The sequence below is a fragment of the Cyprinus carpio genome, chromosome B13 (assembly GCF_018340385.1).
Source record: "Cyprinus carpio isolate SPL01 chromosome B13, ASM1834038v1, whole genome shotgun sequence".
Lineage (NCBI taxonomy): Eukaryota > Metazoa > Chordata > Actinopteri > Cypriniformes > Cyprinidae > Cyprinus > Cyprinus carpio.
In genome coordinates, this window is record NC_056609.1 from 25,863,590 (window position 1) to 25,879,920 (window position 16,331).

Below are 16,331 nucleotides of genomic sequence, written 5' to 3' on the forward strand. Positions count from 1 at the left end.
GCAAAAACAGCATCTTTTATGTTTTACACACAGCTATATTCGCTGGAATAAATACACGTCAGTTATAGGTTGCCGACATTGGATGTGTGAAACAAGCCTTAGTCTTAAGTGTGAAAATTCAATTAAATCATATTAATTTCAGTATTCATTACAATTTAATTTCAATGCATGGGGCTCAAAGAAAATTTCATTAAGCAACAATAATGATATGATTATTAATTTTATCATGACAGTGTAAAGATCTGGAGCTGAAGCCGGGACAGATGCGGCAGGCTTCGCTTTTGGCAGGAACTCTCATTAAATCTGTGATCCAGTTTGTCACACACCTAAAACTCGTTTTAATCTCTGCTGCCATTCTGTAATGGTTCAGTAATTAACACGGGCTGACGTGTTACTCTAGATTGATTCTAGTTAGTGTGTATTGGCGGATGCACAGTCAATACCTTTCGTTTCTTGCTCTGCATCTCTCTCTCTCTCTCTCTCTCTCTCTCTATCTGGTTTGTTCTTGCCGCGTTCAAAGAGGAGTCGAAAAGTGATTCACCCTATCAGTCACCAGCACTTCAAACACACACACACGCACAAGCCCTTTTCTGGAGTGTGTGTTGTCTCTGTGGCCCACTACCCATGCACACGATCAAAGCTCTCCTGATCTTCCTGACAAATCTGCTTGTCTCCTGCTACCCCTGGAAAGAGAACACACACACGCGTATATACACTGGGGAAACATGTCTCGCACACAACAAGCACAGATGGGGAAGTTTACACATGCCAGAGCAAAGTGTGTAGTAGTGAAATATTGAGTGCTAGTGTAGGGGAATTCAAGTAAGAAATGTTATGCTGTAAAAACTGTTGTACATTTAAAGTATATTGTATATTTAAAAGTACATTTATAAATATGCTTACATATATTTTTTTTACAAACACACACACACACACACACACACACACACACACACACACACACACACACACACACACACACACACACACACACACACACACACACACACATATTTATTTATTTATTTATTTATTAGGATAAGGATGTGTCTTATGCTCACCAAGGCTGTTGTTTTGATCTTTGCAGGACTGTGATATGAAGTATGTTAGGGGTAACTCATCTCAGGTATGGTGTGTTGGTTTTGGTGTTAATTTGCATAATGGACTCCAATTCCCATCCTGCCTCATACCTGGGACTGATTGCACACACACACCCCTACATCTACGTAATTACACACACACCTGCAGCTAATACACACACACATATAAGCAACACACTCACGCCAACTCACTGCGAAGTCTTGTTTAGATCTGTCTAGCATTTCCGAGCGGTTTCCTAGTGTTTGTTCTTCCCGTTTCTGATTTTGGTTTGTGTTGATTCTCTGCTGCCTGCTCCGACCTCTGCCTGGTACTGTTACTGATTTTGGATATCCCTTTACACACTTGACGCTGTTGTTGGATTACTGCCTGTTTGACTACTCTATAATAAACTACTGCATATGGATCCGAATGTCTCTGACTCCACGTTACAGCTGTATTTATTTAATCAAAAATAATAATATTATATATTTTAAATAATTAAATAATTGTTCTAAAAATAATAATACAATTAAATAATATTTTAGAAATAATAATATATTTTAAAATGTAATTTATTCCTGTGATGCAAAGCTTTTTTTTCAGCATCATTCCTCCAGTCTTCAGTGTCACATGATCCTTCAGAAATCATTCTTATATGGTGATTTCCCGCTGAAGAAACATTTATTGATTTATTAATGCTGAATACAGTTTTATGCTGCTTAATATTTTTGTGAAAACTGATTCTTTGTTGAATATAAAGTCCAGAAGAATAGCACTTTATATAAAAAAAGAAATCTTTTGTAAGATTATAAATATCCTTACTATCACTTTTGATCAAGTTAATGCATTGTTTCTGGATAAAGCAATGCATTAACTTGATCAAAAGTGACAGTAAGGATATTTATTGCTTAAAAATAGCTTGTTACTGGGAAGAACTGAGCTATTGCAAAATGTAGTCAAGTTAATAACATTGAGGTTTTTAGTACTGCAAAGAACCAGCCAACTCAAGAACCCTGTACACAAGTGGATTTTTCACTGAAGAAACAGCAGAAAAAGGAACCTTTGCAGAACATTTTATTTTAATGTAGAAGTAGTGTAGAAGTTATTGTCATATCACATATACACCAAGCTCTCACACAACCCTCATACTGACTGGAAACGGCTCCACATTGAGAGGGTTCATTTGATGTGTTCATCAATGTCATTTTTTGTTTGCCGTCTTATGTAACAGCTGTAACTGTGAGTGTTTTCTCTTATTAAGACCCATGTCTCGGTCTCTCTCCCCTCCAGCCTCTAATCAGCCGCCTCGTTTCCAGAATTACTTCTTCCAGTCGTACCAGCTCATCTATGAGAACACACCAGTGGGTGAGTGACTCTCACAAACACACACATATCTATACACACACTGATGGATCTTTCTACACATTCTCACAGATGAACTTATTTTCAGTTTTCATGATTTTAGTCCATAAATGCTGAATGGACCATGTTTGGCTTGACTTTTAGATTATTCAGTTGCTTTTATGTGTAAACTAAGCAAAATACACACATCAGAAAAATTAGATATGGGCATTATGATTGCATAGAGTATACAATATGAATACTTATGTTTTCTACAAGTATCTGCAGAAATGGTTTATACATAAAATTGTGGTAATGCCTTTTTTTTTTTAAAGATAATACAGTGAACTGAATATTTGAGAGGTACATCTTTTTTTGTGTGGAATGGTTAAGGTTGCAAACAAAAACCCTAATTTAAAATTTTTGTCTCCTGTAAAGCGCTGGCACTACAGCAAAGCACATTTTGACATACATTTTTGGCAAGCATTTTCAATTTATAAAGGGCGTTAATCCCTCCTTGCCGTCTATACTTCCCATCTCTTCTCTTTCTACACCTCTTCATCCCTTATTCATAGTTTTCCTGTCTTTAGGTTGAAGAGCATGCATGTTTATTTAACCTTGTGACCTCTTGTTATCATAAGCTGCTTTTGTGCTCTTATCTGACCCTCAGTCTGCAGTTTGCCTCACTGTTCCTTATTTGCGTCTGTTTTTTAACCTCTTGCTTGTTATGGACTGCATGATAAACGCTTATTTAGAATAGAAGTATATTTGAAGTAAAGCACTTACGCTGTGTTTTAGGCCTTAAAAGTGCTTTCTCTTCATAAAAAACTCATAAGGAGTCACCAAGAGCGAAAACACTTAAATACATTGACTTTATACGTTTTCTCCTGTCGTAAGTTTGAAAAACGTAAACTTTTTTTGAGCATTTGGTGCATTATACAGAAATGCAGCATTGAATGTTAGTAGTTTTTTTAATAGATTGAAGCATTGATTGAAACATTTTATCATTAAAAAATTACATTAAACTACAACTACTTTCCCTCAGAGCCTTAAAAAGATGAGGACAGTGTCAGCAAACCAGTCCTCTGAGATACTGCATCAGTGACAGAGAAGAGAAGTACAAGATTGCAGCGAAATTAGGAATACACTTTTCTGGTGTGTTGTATAGTTGGTTTAGATTTAACTCTGTGTGTTTGGTCTCAAGCGGTGTTTTACTCTAACAGTCTCTGTCTTTAAGTTTCTGTCTGCGCCTGTATGTATTTCAGCATTTTTTAGAGACCCTGATGATTGACAGGGCAATTTGAGAGTGTCAGGGTTTTCATCACCTTGCCGCGTGTTGTCGTGAGTTGGTTTTAAAATAGATCTATCAGGCCCCTTCACTGATAGGAGGCTCTCTGAACCGCAAATACACTTATACCTCACTTATCCATAAAATCTCAGAATTCTGCCATCCAGCCCATTTTACCTGAACCGTCTGCAAACAAGCAGTTTGTGTGTTTAAATGTGCGTTTTAGAAGATACACTACCGTTCATGTCTTGGGGCAGCACCTTTACTTTTATTCAGCAAGAACACATTAAACTGATCAAAAGTGAGTGTTACAAATTATTTCTATTTCAAATTGGTTTTCAAACATATTCAAATAGTGAAGAGTTATTTTAAATTGTAGTAATATTTCACAGTATTTCACTGTAACTGTTTTTACAGTAATTTTGATCAAATAAATGCAGCCTAGGTGAGCAAAAGAGACTTCTTTCAAAAACATAAAACCAAGGTTTTTTTTTTTATGTGCAAAACTTAAATTATATTATAATTTAATAAAGTTACATAACATAATATCATTCTATCATGAAAATAGTAGTGGGGGAAATGAATTTTTGGATTAAAATAGATGACACCTTTTTCTTGAGGAGACTAATAAGATAGATTATACGTTAGTTTTTAGGTAGGATTTATTTGATGGCTAATTAACGCCGAGTGGTCACTCGGGATCACTCTGCTGGGGCGTTACTGACAATGCGCAAATTAAAGAACACAGACGCAACATCTCATTTACAAATAAACAGCGCAAATAAACAGAGCTGATGCTCATCAGGTGCAGGTGATCTATTTATGACACAGGCGCAAAATACTTTAAGACATGCTATTTCAGGAACTAAATAATGGCGCAAATACCAGTAATTTGACCAGCGCAAACATTAGGAAATCACGTTGCGTGGGTCATTTTAATACTTTCCTCCCTTGAATTTTGCATCTGAAAGAGAAATCTACAAATTTCCTACAAATGCATATTCAGTAAGGTCAAGCTCAAAAATAACCGTGTCCACGCCTTTTCAGCACTAATTCTTCACTGCGAGTCTTTAGTAAATCCTGCCACTACTATTTTAACGCCAAAAGATGGTTTGTGCTGGCGCAAGCTGTTAGTAAATCTGGCCCTAAAAATTTTATATTCAACATTTAAACTTTAAATGACAGCTTTGATGTCATTGTCATACTATACTGAATTCCAATTCATCTGACCAATCATAACGCCAAATTTGCCATTTTGTCCAACAAACAAACCATACAGGAGAGTAGATTAAGACTTGGTGGACTTGAAAAATGGTGTGTATTGACATCTTTCTGCAGTTGAAACAAGATACCTTCTGATGTTCATTTATGTTTATTTTGTGCCATAACTAATAAAGAGGAAGAGATGATCAGTTCACATACCGCTACAGCGATCTGTCATGACACATTAAAGAGCCACTCATGCAGCAAGGACACTGATGCTGCATGTTATTTGATGAGACATTTACGTGAGGATAACAATGAACTCACAACTAGTTGACTACTTTTTATATGATCAGTAAAAAAAAATAGTTGTTCAGACCCTACTATGTTAATTTCTGTTTATTGAGATTAATTAGGATGTGACAAGCTGTTCCCAGACCAGCGTCGGTTCAGTCAGGGTTCATTTCCACCCGCAGCAGTGTCAGTGTGCCCTGTGTGTCCTCTCTGCCCTGCCTGACTCTGATTGGTGGCTGGAGCCATCAGCCATGTCTGATTGGATGACTCTGATGGCTTATTCATGGAGAGGGCGGATGATTGGACAGTGCCAATTTGTCAGAGTTATAGTTTATTAGTAGCGCAGATGTCCTCGTACTGGAGGACTTCCAAAAGACACACACGCACTGGCACACCCCGTCACAAACACACACAATTACACTAATAAATGCATGCAAACCAACACATTCACATTCTTGACTCGATGGAGACACAGACTTTGCACTGGAGTGTGTGTATATGCATATAATCATGGCTAACAGTATCTGTGTTTATACTGGATCAAGGGCTTTATATTGCTTGATGAATTTTTGTCATTGTGTTTGTTCAGTGAGAATATGTTTGTGAGAATGTGCTTATTTATAAGGGACAAATGTAACAGAGGAAATTGTAACACTCTAAATATACACTACCATTCAAAGGTTTGGGTTTGTAAAAGTTTTATGCTCATTTAAGGCATTTATTTAATAAAAATACAGTAAATTTTTACAGAAATATTGTGTAATGTGATTGCAGATTAAAGTATTTTAAACCCTATTTTAATCTATTTTAAAAATGTAAATTATTCCTGTGATGGCAAAGCTGAATTTGCAGCATCATTACTCCAGTCTTCAGTGTCACATGATCCTTCAAAAATCATTCTAATATGATGATTTGCTGCTCAAGATGCATTATTATTAATGTTGAAAACAGGAAAACATTTTTCTTTGTTTATTTAAAGAAATATGTTTAAATACTTGTGTTTTCCATTGATGCAAAGTTAAAAAAAAAAGGTAATCTATGCTAATCTCTACATACCCACTTTGCCTAGGGCATTTCCAAATGCGTTTTTTTTATTTTATTTTATTTTATTTTATTTTATTTTATTTTATTTTATTTTATTATTTTATTTATTTTATTTTATTTTATTTTATTTTATTTTATTTTATTTTATTTCAAAGCATATTATTATTATTATTATTATTATTATTATTATTATTTTAATTATCATGCAATGGTCTGTGTTTAAATTTGACAGTGCACAAGTCCTTTAGGGAGTTGCAAACACTGCTTACCTGTGTTAAATTTCTGGAACACACCTTTTGTGTCTTATTATTATTTTATGACTTTCTGAATGTACAGTACATATTGGTACTGTTGCTGTTGGCACATGGTCTGTAGCTTATGAAGTAAAATGTAAGTACATGTTACTGTTGCCCTCAGTGTCTGTACTGCTTGTATGTGCTTAAAGCTGGTGTCTCACTGCAGTAGTTTATCAGCCAGCCAATTTACGACCCTCTCCTTCCTGCTATCTGGAAAATTCCACTGAGACTCTGTTTGCTTACTCCCAAATTGGCAAGTGGCTTAATTAGACTAATTAGTCAATTAGCTAACTGTAGCACACGCATTCATCTGTTTAAATGACAGAATACTTCAGGCCTGTTTGGCTTTGAATAAAGGGCATACTGCAGATAATTATAATGTTAGTTTACCAGCAGTCTGCTGCTACCACTGAGAGGAGTTTGAAGACTTCATTAAGAGTCCACAAATGCACCACTTAGGTGAACCAGAGGTTGAAGACATATAAATGTGCATTGCATGATCTAGGTTTCAAAACTTGGATACTTTGGGCTCTATTTTAACAATCTAAGAGTGCATGGTCTGAAGCGCATGGCGCAGGTGCACTTAGGGCATGTCCGAATCTACTTTTGCTAGTTTAACGACGAAAAAAATGGTCTGCGTGCCAGGTGCATGGTCCAAAAGGGTTGTACCTATTCTCATAATGAGCAATGGGTGTGTTTTGGGTGTGACCTGAAGTTAACCAGAGTTTCATGTCCCATACCCTTTTTCAAGCCAGTCGCTGTCGCGCCATGGCGGATTTGCTATTTACATGGTGGTATTTGCAAGAGCAAAGACTAAACGCATCTTCAGAGAGAAAATGGAGCTGCTCATGCACAAGGTTGAAGCATACATACTTATAATATTTTATTGCATAATACGAACATGGCCCTTAAATGAAAAAAAATACTGCCCTATTGACTTAGGACCAGGTTTTAGATGGTCAATGGTGCAATCGTTTGCCTGAACAATATGCCTGAACATACCTTGTTTTCAGATCACATGTAAACTGGGTGAACAGATGTGCGCAAGTACATTTGCTATTTAAATGACGTGGTGCTGGACGTGAAAATTATAACTGCGCTGGGCTGAAACTAGCTCAGAGGATTAAGTTGATTGAAATGGACAACTTTGTTCTTATATTTTGGTTTGGATCTGAAGGGATCTTGTTTGGTCTGGGTTATAGAGGGCCTTGTCTTGACTCCAACTTTGGTGGTTACAACAGGCTATTACAGAATCAGATAAACGTGATGTTCCTGTGCTGTGTCCTGACCTGACCTTTACAGCTTACTGGTGTTTATACATGCTTAAAAATAAATGTTTTTCAGTGATTCTTTGCAGCATAGTTTGGTTAGTTGTACAATGTGTGGGATAACTGAGTTGGATTTTGATGTTAATTTATAGATTTTTCTATTGGTTTCTGGGCTCTTTAAGCCACATGTTGAAGATTTTATTTTATTTATGAATTTTTTTATTTTTTTGGTATTAATTTTTTTGGTAGAACAGAATAATTTTCTATAATAATTCTATTATAATGTAGCATCTGACTTTAAAACACATTTTGTTTCTGACCGTAACTTTTAGTTTTAATATTGAGGCTATGTGTGAGAGGTATGTGCCAAGTATTACAATGAGTCCAAAAAGGAGTTGGATACTCAATCCTCACTGGTCAGATTTCCATGACCTTTGATTGGTGGGATTAGGTTCCTTGTCTGTCCAGCTGAGTCACTGTGATCTAATAGATTACTCCGTGACTATAGAAGCGCGCTTAGATTGTGTTGTTGGTGTTAGACTGTTTTGGGTGTTTTTTTGTCCATAGACGTATGCAGGAATGCTGGGTAAAGCTTTGTCATGTTTATTTATTATGGATGAGTAATGTGGAACTGCATGTAAATGTATTTTGTGCACACTCCCACATATTTACTAGACTTCTACAGTATAACAGCCTTTCAATTATACACGTATTTAAAAATCACACTCAAATATGAAAGAAAACAGATTTGGCTTGTTTTCAAGTCATATGCATAAAACATTCAGATTCAAAATTGAATTTTCAGATTTGAAAAAAATAAATAAAAATAGAATGTTGTTTTCAGAGTCCCTGAACAGATGGCCTCTGTTGCTTCCCTTAACACACAAGTACATACTTGAAACCGTAGCACTATTTGCAAGGATGCCTGAGATCCCAGATGGAGAAATTTCTCAAATCAATTAGTGCACATGAAATGTTTCTCCCATAACGCCACATTAACATTATAAACACCTGCTGAATAATGAACATTTAACAAATCACATGCCTTTCTTCTTGATTTGCGCTGTGTGTATGTGGTAATTTAGCAGTGTGTGAATCCAGTGGAAGTTTAGGATGTATTTAACTTAAGCGCTGCATGTGGCAAAACCCTTTAATCTGATAATCCACTTTATTTTGATCCACTTGTTTTGTCAGACTCAGTTTCAACATGGCAATTAACACATTCTCTCTCTCTCTCTCTCTCTCTTCTTTCTCTCTCTCTCTCTCTCTCTCTCTCTCTCTCTCTCTCTCTCTCTCTCTCTCTCGCTCCCACATGCACATTCTCCCTTTGTTGAGCTGAAAATAATCATATGCAATTGCATTAATGCATGTATGAGTGTGTCTATGAGGGCCACATTTAGCATGTTAAAGTCTTCTCTGTAATGATCTCCTTGGCTTTTCTAATTGAATAATAAAGGGGCAGTAATTGACCTCAGGGTGAATATTATCAAAGTTTTTCTCAAGCATACTGATAATGTCTAACAGTTCCCTACCAATGTTTGGATTGACTCAAAGTTATGCTTTTATACTCCAGCCACTCGTCTTGGTTTTAAAAGATTGGGTCAGTTAGATATTAATTGTTATTTATTTAAAAAAAAAAAATATATATATATATATATATATTTCAGTTCAGTAAGGATTCATTAAATTAATCTAAAGTGAATATAAACACAATTCGTGGTACAAAATCAGCATATTAAAGTGATTTCAGTATTGACTGCTAAAATTTAGTTTTGCTATCACAGGAGTAATTTTTATTTTTTAAATATATTCAGTTCAATTTATTTTTTTTTATTTTTTTATTTTTTTTGCAGTATTACTGTTTTTAATTGTATGTTTGACCAAATTAAGCAGCCTTGGTGAGCATAAGAGATTTCGTTCAAAAACATTAAAACAAAAATCTTACTAACCACAAACCTTTGAGCCAATTCTGAGTCTTTGGTCTGTTTGTGAGATATTGTGTGGCTTCAGAAGACCGTACTGGTCATATGGACTATTTTTATGGTGCTTTTTGTCTTTTTTGGCAATATAATTTAACATTCATTCATGCATACCCTACTGGTGCCATTTGTAGTTTTAAAGCTTGACAAAAAAATAAATCACCTACCACTTTCCAAAGATTTTGCCCTTTTGCACTTCATGGAAGAATGAAAATAATTTGGGTTGGAATTACATGATGTTAAGTTAAAGATGACTTTACTTTTGGGTAACTTTAATATAGAATTAGCACCTGCATTAGATGTTTTTATCTGTATTTGAACTCAATTCATCCACTCAATTATTTAATCACTAAGAAGGTCTCTATAGAAATGAATTGAGGTTCTGGCTAAATATAATGTTTTTCAACGCTTCATGGAATATAGTTTTTCTCAAATAGTGAATTTTAAAAGAGAAAATTCATACCTGTTGGAAAGACAATCACTCTAAAGCTTTGAGTTGATTTGAATTGAAGAAAATTTGCTCAGGAAAAAGCTCTCCTTTGAGCGGTCCTGCTCTCCCAAATGTAAATGACTCTGTGATTGACAGCTAAATGAGTGGCCTTGTTAAACAGTTTATTTCTTAGAGCTTGGAGCAATTATTTCAGTGGTTACGGCCTCAGGTTCTGTTTGGCATTGTGTTCTCATCTCATTTATAAGCTAGTTTTAACAGTGCCATGTGTTTTGGAGACTCACCTTTGAGGAACTTGTGTTGATGATGAAGGAAGTGGTTTATTTGGTTTCTGAATGATATGATAGTGTGGGTCACATTGATGGCCTAAAGGGTCTTAATGAAATAATTTACCTGAAAATGAAATTTTTGTTATATATTCAATCTCATGTTGTTCCAAACCAACATCATTTTATTTTATTCTGTTCACACTTTTTTCATTGTTTTTTCTGATAACCGAAAAAGTAACTTAAGTAATGAAACTGTTTTGTCTAATTAAAAAAGATTTAACTGTGTTATTAGATTATTAATGTTTTAAAGATTAAGTTGAATGATTTTTTATTCATTGTTTTTGTCTAATATTTTATTCCTCACCATTTGTCTAATTTATCCATCTATACACATTTAAAAAATAATAATAATTGGTCTGGAAACCATTTTCCCTCAGATATGTAGTAAATTGCTAGTCAGTTTCACAATATCCTCGGCTGGATGTTGGTAGTTGGCCAAGTTTAGGTGGCTGGTTGAACTCTTGCTTTAAGGAGGCAGGCTTTCAATAAATAAAGATCCTGTTTAAAAATAAATAAAGAAAAGGGAGTGCTGCCTGGTGGCTAAAGATCTGGGCTGGTAACAAAGGGTTGTACGTTTGAACCTTTCAAGAAGCGACCCATCACCATTGTTGCTTAACCTCAGGTCACTCCAGTTCCAGTAACTTAAAATGGTGATGACTAGAATATATGCTCCCTCGCTCTCACTCCAGAAGATAATACTGTACGCTTGATTCGTGTCTGTAAACACTATCCATCAGGCCTTTGGTGTATGCGGTAGTCAACATTTGAAGTGGATCAAAACCTTTCATCAAAGTTGTCCTAAAAGCTAAAACCAAAATGCTTTCTTGTCTTAGGACAACTTTGATGGACATTTTTGATCTGTTGACTACTGTAGTGTGTGTTCCTGTTTGTGTGTGCAGAACATATGGGGGCTTTTCACACTTCATTGTAAACCTGGGAAAACGGAATCCTGGGTGATCTTGCTTCATGTTTCACTCTTAATTTACCTCGGGTTAACAATTAAAGAGGATAGTTCAACCAAAAATTAAAATTCTGTCATTAATTACTAACCCTCATGTTATTCCAAACATGTAAGACACAAACTGAGATAATTTTGATGAAATCTGAGAGCTTTCTGACCCTGAATAGACAACAACACAACTGACATGTTCAAAGCACAGAAAGGTAGGACGTCATTAAAATAGTCCATGTGACATCAGTGGTTCAACCTTAATTTTATAAAGCTTCGAAAATACTTTTTGTGCACATCGAAAACAAAATAACGACATTCAGCAAATCCTTCTCTTCTGTGTCTTCAGTATGCGTTCATGACAGTACCACGACGCATGTGTGTGCATTCCTCTGCTTACAAACAAGGCGCAGCGCATCAGGGTTCTACGGTAGAACACCGGCTCCTGCGTCAGCAGCACCACACACACACACGTGTGCCGTGGTACTGTTTGCACACAAAAAGTATTCTTGTAGCTTCATAAAATTACGGTTGAGCCACTGATGTCACATGGACTATTCTAACAATGTCCTTACTACATTTCAGGGCCTTGAACTTGGTAGTTGTGTTGCTGTCTATGCAGGGTCAGAAAGCTCTCAGATTTCATCAAAAATTTCTTAATTTGTTTTCCGAAGACGAAGAAAGGTCTTACAGGTTTGGAATGACATGAGGGTAAATAATTAAAGATGTGCATATGTACTATGCCAGTATCATTGATTGAACAACTGCAGCATGCAAAGTGTTTAACAGCTCTAGCAGGCATCCTCATTTTATATATTGCCAACTGTAATATACGTTTTCAGAATGGAGTTTACATACTTTAAAAGTAAGAATGAAACAGTCTTTTCCTCCCTCAAGTTCATGTTTTCTGTCACTTTTGAACATGTTTCCACTCAAGCACTGAAAACACAATGTGCTGTGTTTCTTTAACTGTCCAAAACATGTGAATATTAGGGATGCCATCTGTTGCGAAGCATCCGTATCATTCTAACGCTGTATCATTGCGCACTGCACACATTTGGCACTACAATGTGGGGTTAACAATCCCTCCGCTTTGGAGCCTGGTAAAGCGTGACACGTATCTACACTGGACGTGACAAAGCAACCGTTGCAAATCATTTGAAGTTGAACATCATAAATAGAACAAGTCATCAGTTTCCTGTCTGGATTTGTTTCCACAGTTTCCTGTGGCGTTTAGAATGAAGATATCCCGGGGTTAAATGCAATGTGAAAAGCCCTATGGTGTTCTCTGGGCTCTGGACAATACCATTGCACTGTGTGCGTTGTACTGACCACACACCATCACTATTTGCCTTGAGGAAAGTCTGAATTAAACAAAGGCGCTGTGTAAATTGAACTAATTATTAGAATAGTATTACCAACTGGGTAACACTTTACAATTGATTTGTTAATATTAGTTCATTTGTTAACATTAGTTAACTACGTGAGTAAACACGAACTAACAATGAAAAATAATTAAACCCTTTTTTCTCTTATTTTATGTTAATTTCATAATTTTTCATCAATACATTATTAAATTAAGACGTTTTATCTGTTAACATTATTTAAGGGACCTGAACGTTAACAAAGATTAATAAATACCATCACAAACCAGTTGCTCATTCTTATAGTTAATTTTAATCCATTAACTAATTTTAACTAATGGGAACTTATTGGAAAGTGTAATAATTAACTGCAAATGCAGTAGTGTTGTTTTTACTTCGGGTAATTTCACAGTGCCCCCAAAATTACACAGTACAGCATATTGTTTTTGCAGTGTTTTTGTATTTTTGAGGAGAGAATTTGCTTGAATTGAGGAGAGTCTACCTTTTTTTTGGTTGGAGTCGTGGCCTAATGGTTAGAGAGTTTGACTCCTAACCCTAAGGTTGTTGGTTCAAGTCTCGGGCCGGCAATACCACGAGTTGATATGCCCTTGAGCAAGGCACGGAACCCCCAACTGCTCTCCGGGCGCCGCAGCATAAATGGCTGCCCACTGCTCACTGATCTGTGTGTGTTCACGGTGTGTGTGTGTGTGTGCACTTTGGATGGGTTAAATGCAGAGCACGAATTCTGAGTATGGGTCACCATACTTGGCTGTATGTCATGTCACTTTCACTTTCACTTTTAAGTGTCTATAAACCCCTAAAGCAAAGAATTCTCTTAATTTTCTTAGTCGTTACTCCTTGATTAAATAGAAAGCGAGTGAGACTTTTGCTTAATTCTTTAAGTTAAATTGTTAATACTGAGGAAGAAGTATCTAATCTCATTCGTGTCTTCTCTAGAGGTTTAGAACAGATCTCAAGTTCTCAATTTTTTCTCAAGCCAAAGTCTGCAGTCAAATACCAGATATGGACTCATCAGATTCTTACATGAGTTGGTTATCTGTGCTGTGATATTAATTCTAGTTCTGTTGTCTTGCTACATATCAATATTGATATCAGTAATTGACAATCTATTTACAGTAGATCATCCAATAGTGTACATTAGTTGTCTAACCCATAAAATTAAGTAAATATTACGACTTTATTTGAATTAAATCTGAGATTAAAGACAGTGTGTCCTTCAGCACTTCTCCCTCTCTCTCCCTCTCGGTGACCCCATCATTGTTGTCTTATGATTTATAAGGGCTTGCATATTTCTGATGCTGACTCTAATGTGTAATTGATTGGGGTCATTTGGAAGTGTTCATAGACGCTCTTGCAGTAATAAGCTCACTTTACCAAACACTTTTCCTGCTCAGAACTGATGTGATTCTTAAAACTGATTACATCAGAAATATGCCATTGCTTTATTAAACTGGCATAGGGGAAAGTATTTTAAACATTTAAAAAATTCAGCTTTAATTTAAGCAGTGATATTCAGACAGCCCATTATGAAAAATGAAAGTGAGTGTGTGTCTTCAGACAGTTTTTGCTGTGTTGTATCTGTCTGTGTCCAGGCTGACGTTTATATGATCTCACTGACTGACCTTTACTCAGGCTGAAGGTGTGTAAGGTTATATCTCTGGGGAAACAGAAGACCGAAGCCATCTGAGACTGTATCTCGATGCTCTGTTACATCACACATAAGAGTATCATAAGGCTTAATGGGAATAGTAAAGACTTGTAAGTGCGACTCTGTGTTTGTGTTGAGACCAGAGAGAACAGCTAATATAATGTTTTATGTGCTACCTGATGTACTGTGTCACAAGAGGCCAGTTTAGTCTTATACAGACATATTAGATCTTCACTGCTTCAGACATGAAATCAACAGCTTGTTGAGGTGATGTACTATTTACTATGAAGTTTTGACTCAAATTATTCAACATGGGTGAATCAACCTAAGTACAACCAAGTACATTTATTTATACAGACAATGTTATTTTAATGAGTGGAAGGTAAAAGTTACCACTTTTTACAGAGTTTGTGATCAGATGTACACTAATTGTTCTAAAATGTTTTTACATTTTATATACTTATTCTTATTGAAATGTTATATTCTCATTCTTTATATTCGTATTCTCATCAAGGATGCCTTTATTTGATCAAAAATTATTAGTCTATTATTAATAGCCTATTAAAATGGTTTATAAATTATTTTCAGAATTATTTAAGACAAAGTACACTACCTAAGCCTTTTGGTCAGTGTTTTGAGAGAAATCTCTTATGCTCACCAAGGTTGCAAGGTTACAGTAAAAAAGTATAAGTGTGAAATATTATTACAGTTTCTCTATTTTAATATATTTCAATTTGTAATTTATTCCTGTGATGCAAAGCTCTATTTCCAGCATCCTTACTCCAGTTTTCAGTGTCACATGATCCTTCAAAAATCATACTAATATGCTGATTTGCTGTTAAAAACATTTATCAATGTTGAATATAGTTTAGCTGCTTAATATTTTTGTGGAAACCATGATACATTTTTTTTTTTTTAATTTATGATTCTTTAGTGAATAGAAATTTCAAAAGAAAACCATTTATTTAAAATATAGTTCTTTTTTAACATTTTAAAAGTTACTTTTGTAATCCCACTTGCTTATACATTTCTTAAAAGCAATTTAAAATTGAATGGTAGTGTATGATTTTTGGTTGATGGATGATAAAACAGGAAAAAATAAAATCCCAAAGACTCGAATGTACCTAGAGCAATTTTCATACATGAGTTTATTATGTTTATTAAAAAAATAGTTACTTATGCTGTCTGAAATGCGATTTTCTCAAAATTAACCTTATGCAACTGTTTTTTATTAGTTATGAGAAAAAACAAAGCTTAAAAATTCAGTACAGCCTGGAGTAGTACCAATTTTGTCTTGAAAGCTCTTAGAGAAATTCTGATCCCTGGTTAGGGATGTTATTTACGGTAATTTATAGTTGTTTTTTCATTTTTATTTGATTCATTAGTATGCCAAATCAAGGAAAATCGTATGTCTGAAAGAACAGCATGACTCATCCAATTTCTCAATATTTCTGTGTGTGCTGTTTAGGCGTGCATGGATGTACTGGTCTGTGTGTGTGTGTGTGTGTGTGTGTGTGTGTGTGTGTGTGAATAATGCATGTTGTGCGTGCTTGTGTGTGTGTGTGTGTGTGTGGTTGAGATCATTTTGCGGCAGCTGCTTATCAGGGGCAGGTGTGTGTTGGCTGATACCTGCTGGAGCCGCTGAGAGCAGCCTACCTGGAAATTGATGTCTCACATCAGTGACCCGCTCTCTGCCCAGCTGACGACAACAAGCACCCGCGTGGGCTTTACCTGCGTGTGCTCCGCCGCTTTGTGCCAGTCATGTCGCTTTCTGTGCAT

At 35.7% G+C, this 16,331-nt stretch overlaps 1 protein-coding gene across 4 annotated transcripts in view; it reads left to right on the forward strand.

Moving 5' to 3' along the window:
• The window catches only part of cdh23 (cadherin-related 23), a 233,072-nt gene that overhangs the window by 19,902 nt on the left and 196,839 nt on the right, over window positions 1-16,331 (forward strand). For 3 of the 4 annotated variants that reach the window (XM_042737456.1, XM_042737457.1, XM_042737459.1), the window contains exon 3: window positions 2,371-2,445. In XM_042737456.1, the coding sequence (XP_042593390.1) occupies window positions 2,371-2,445 (75 nt within the window). Of the gene's footprint in view, window positions 1-1,318; window positions 1,409-2,370; window positions 2,446-16,331 lie in introns of those variants that run through there. The other variant, XM_042737458.1, reaches the window with a different exon arrangement.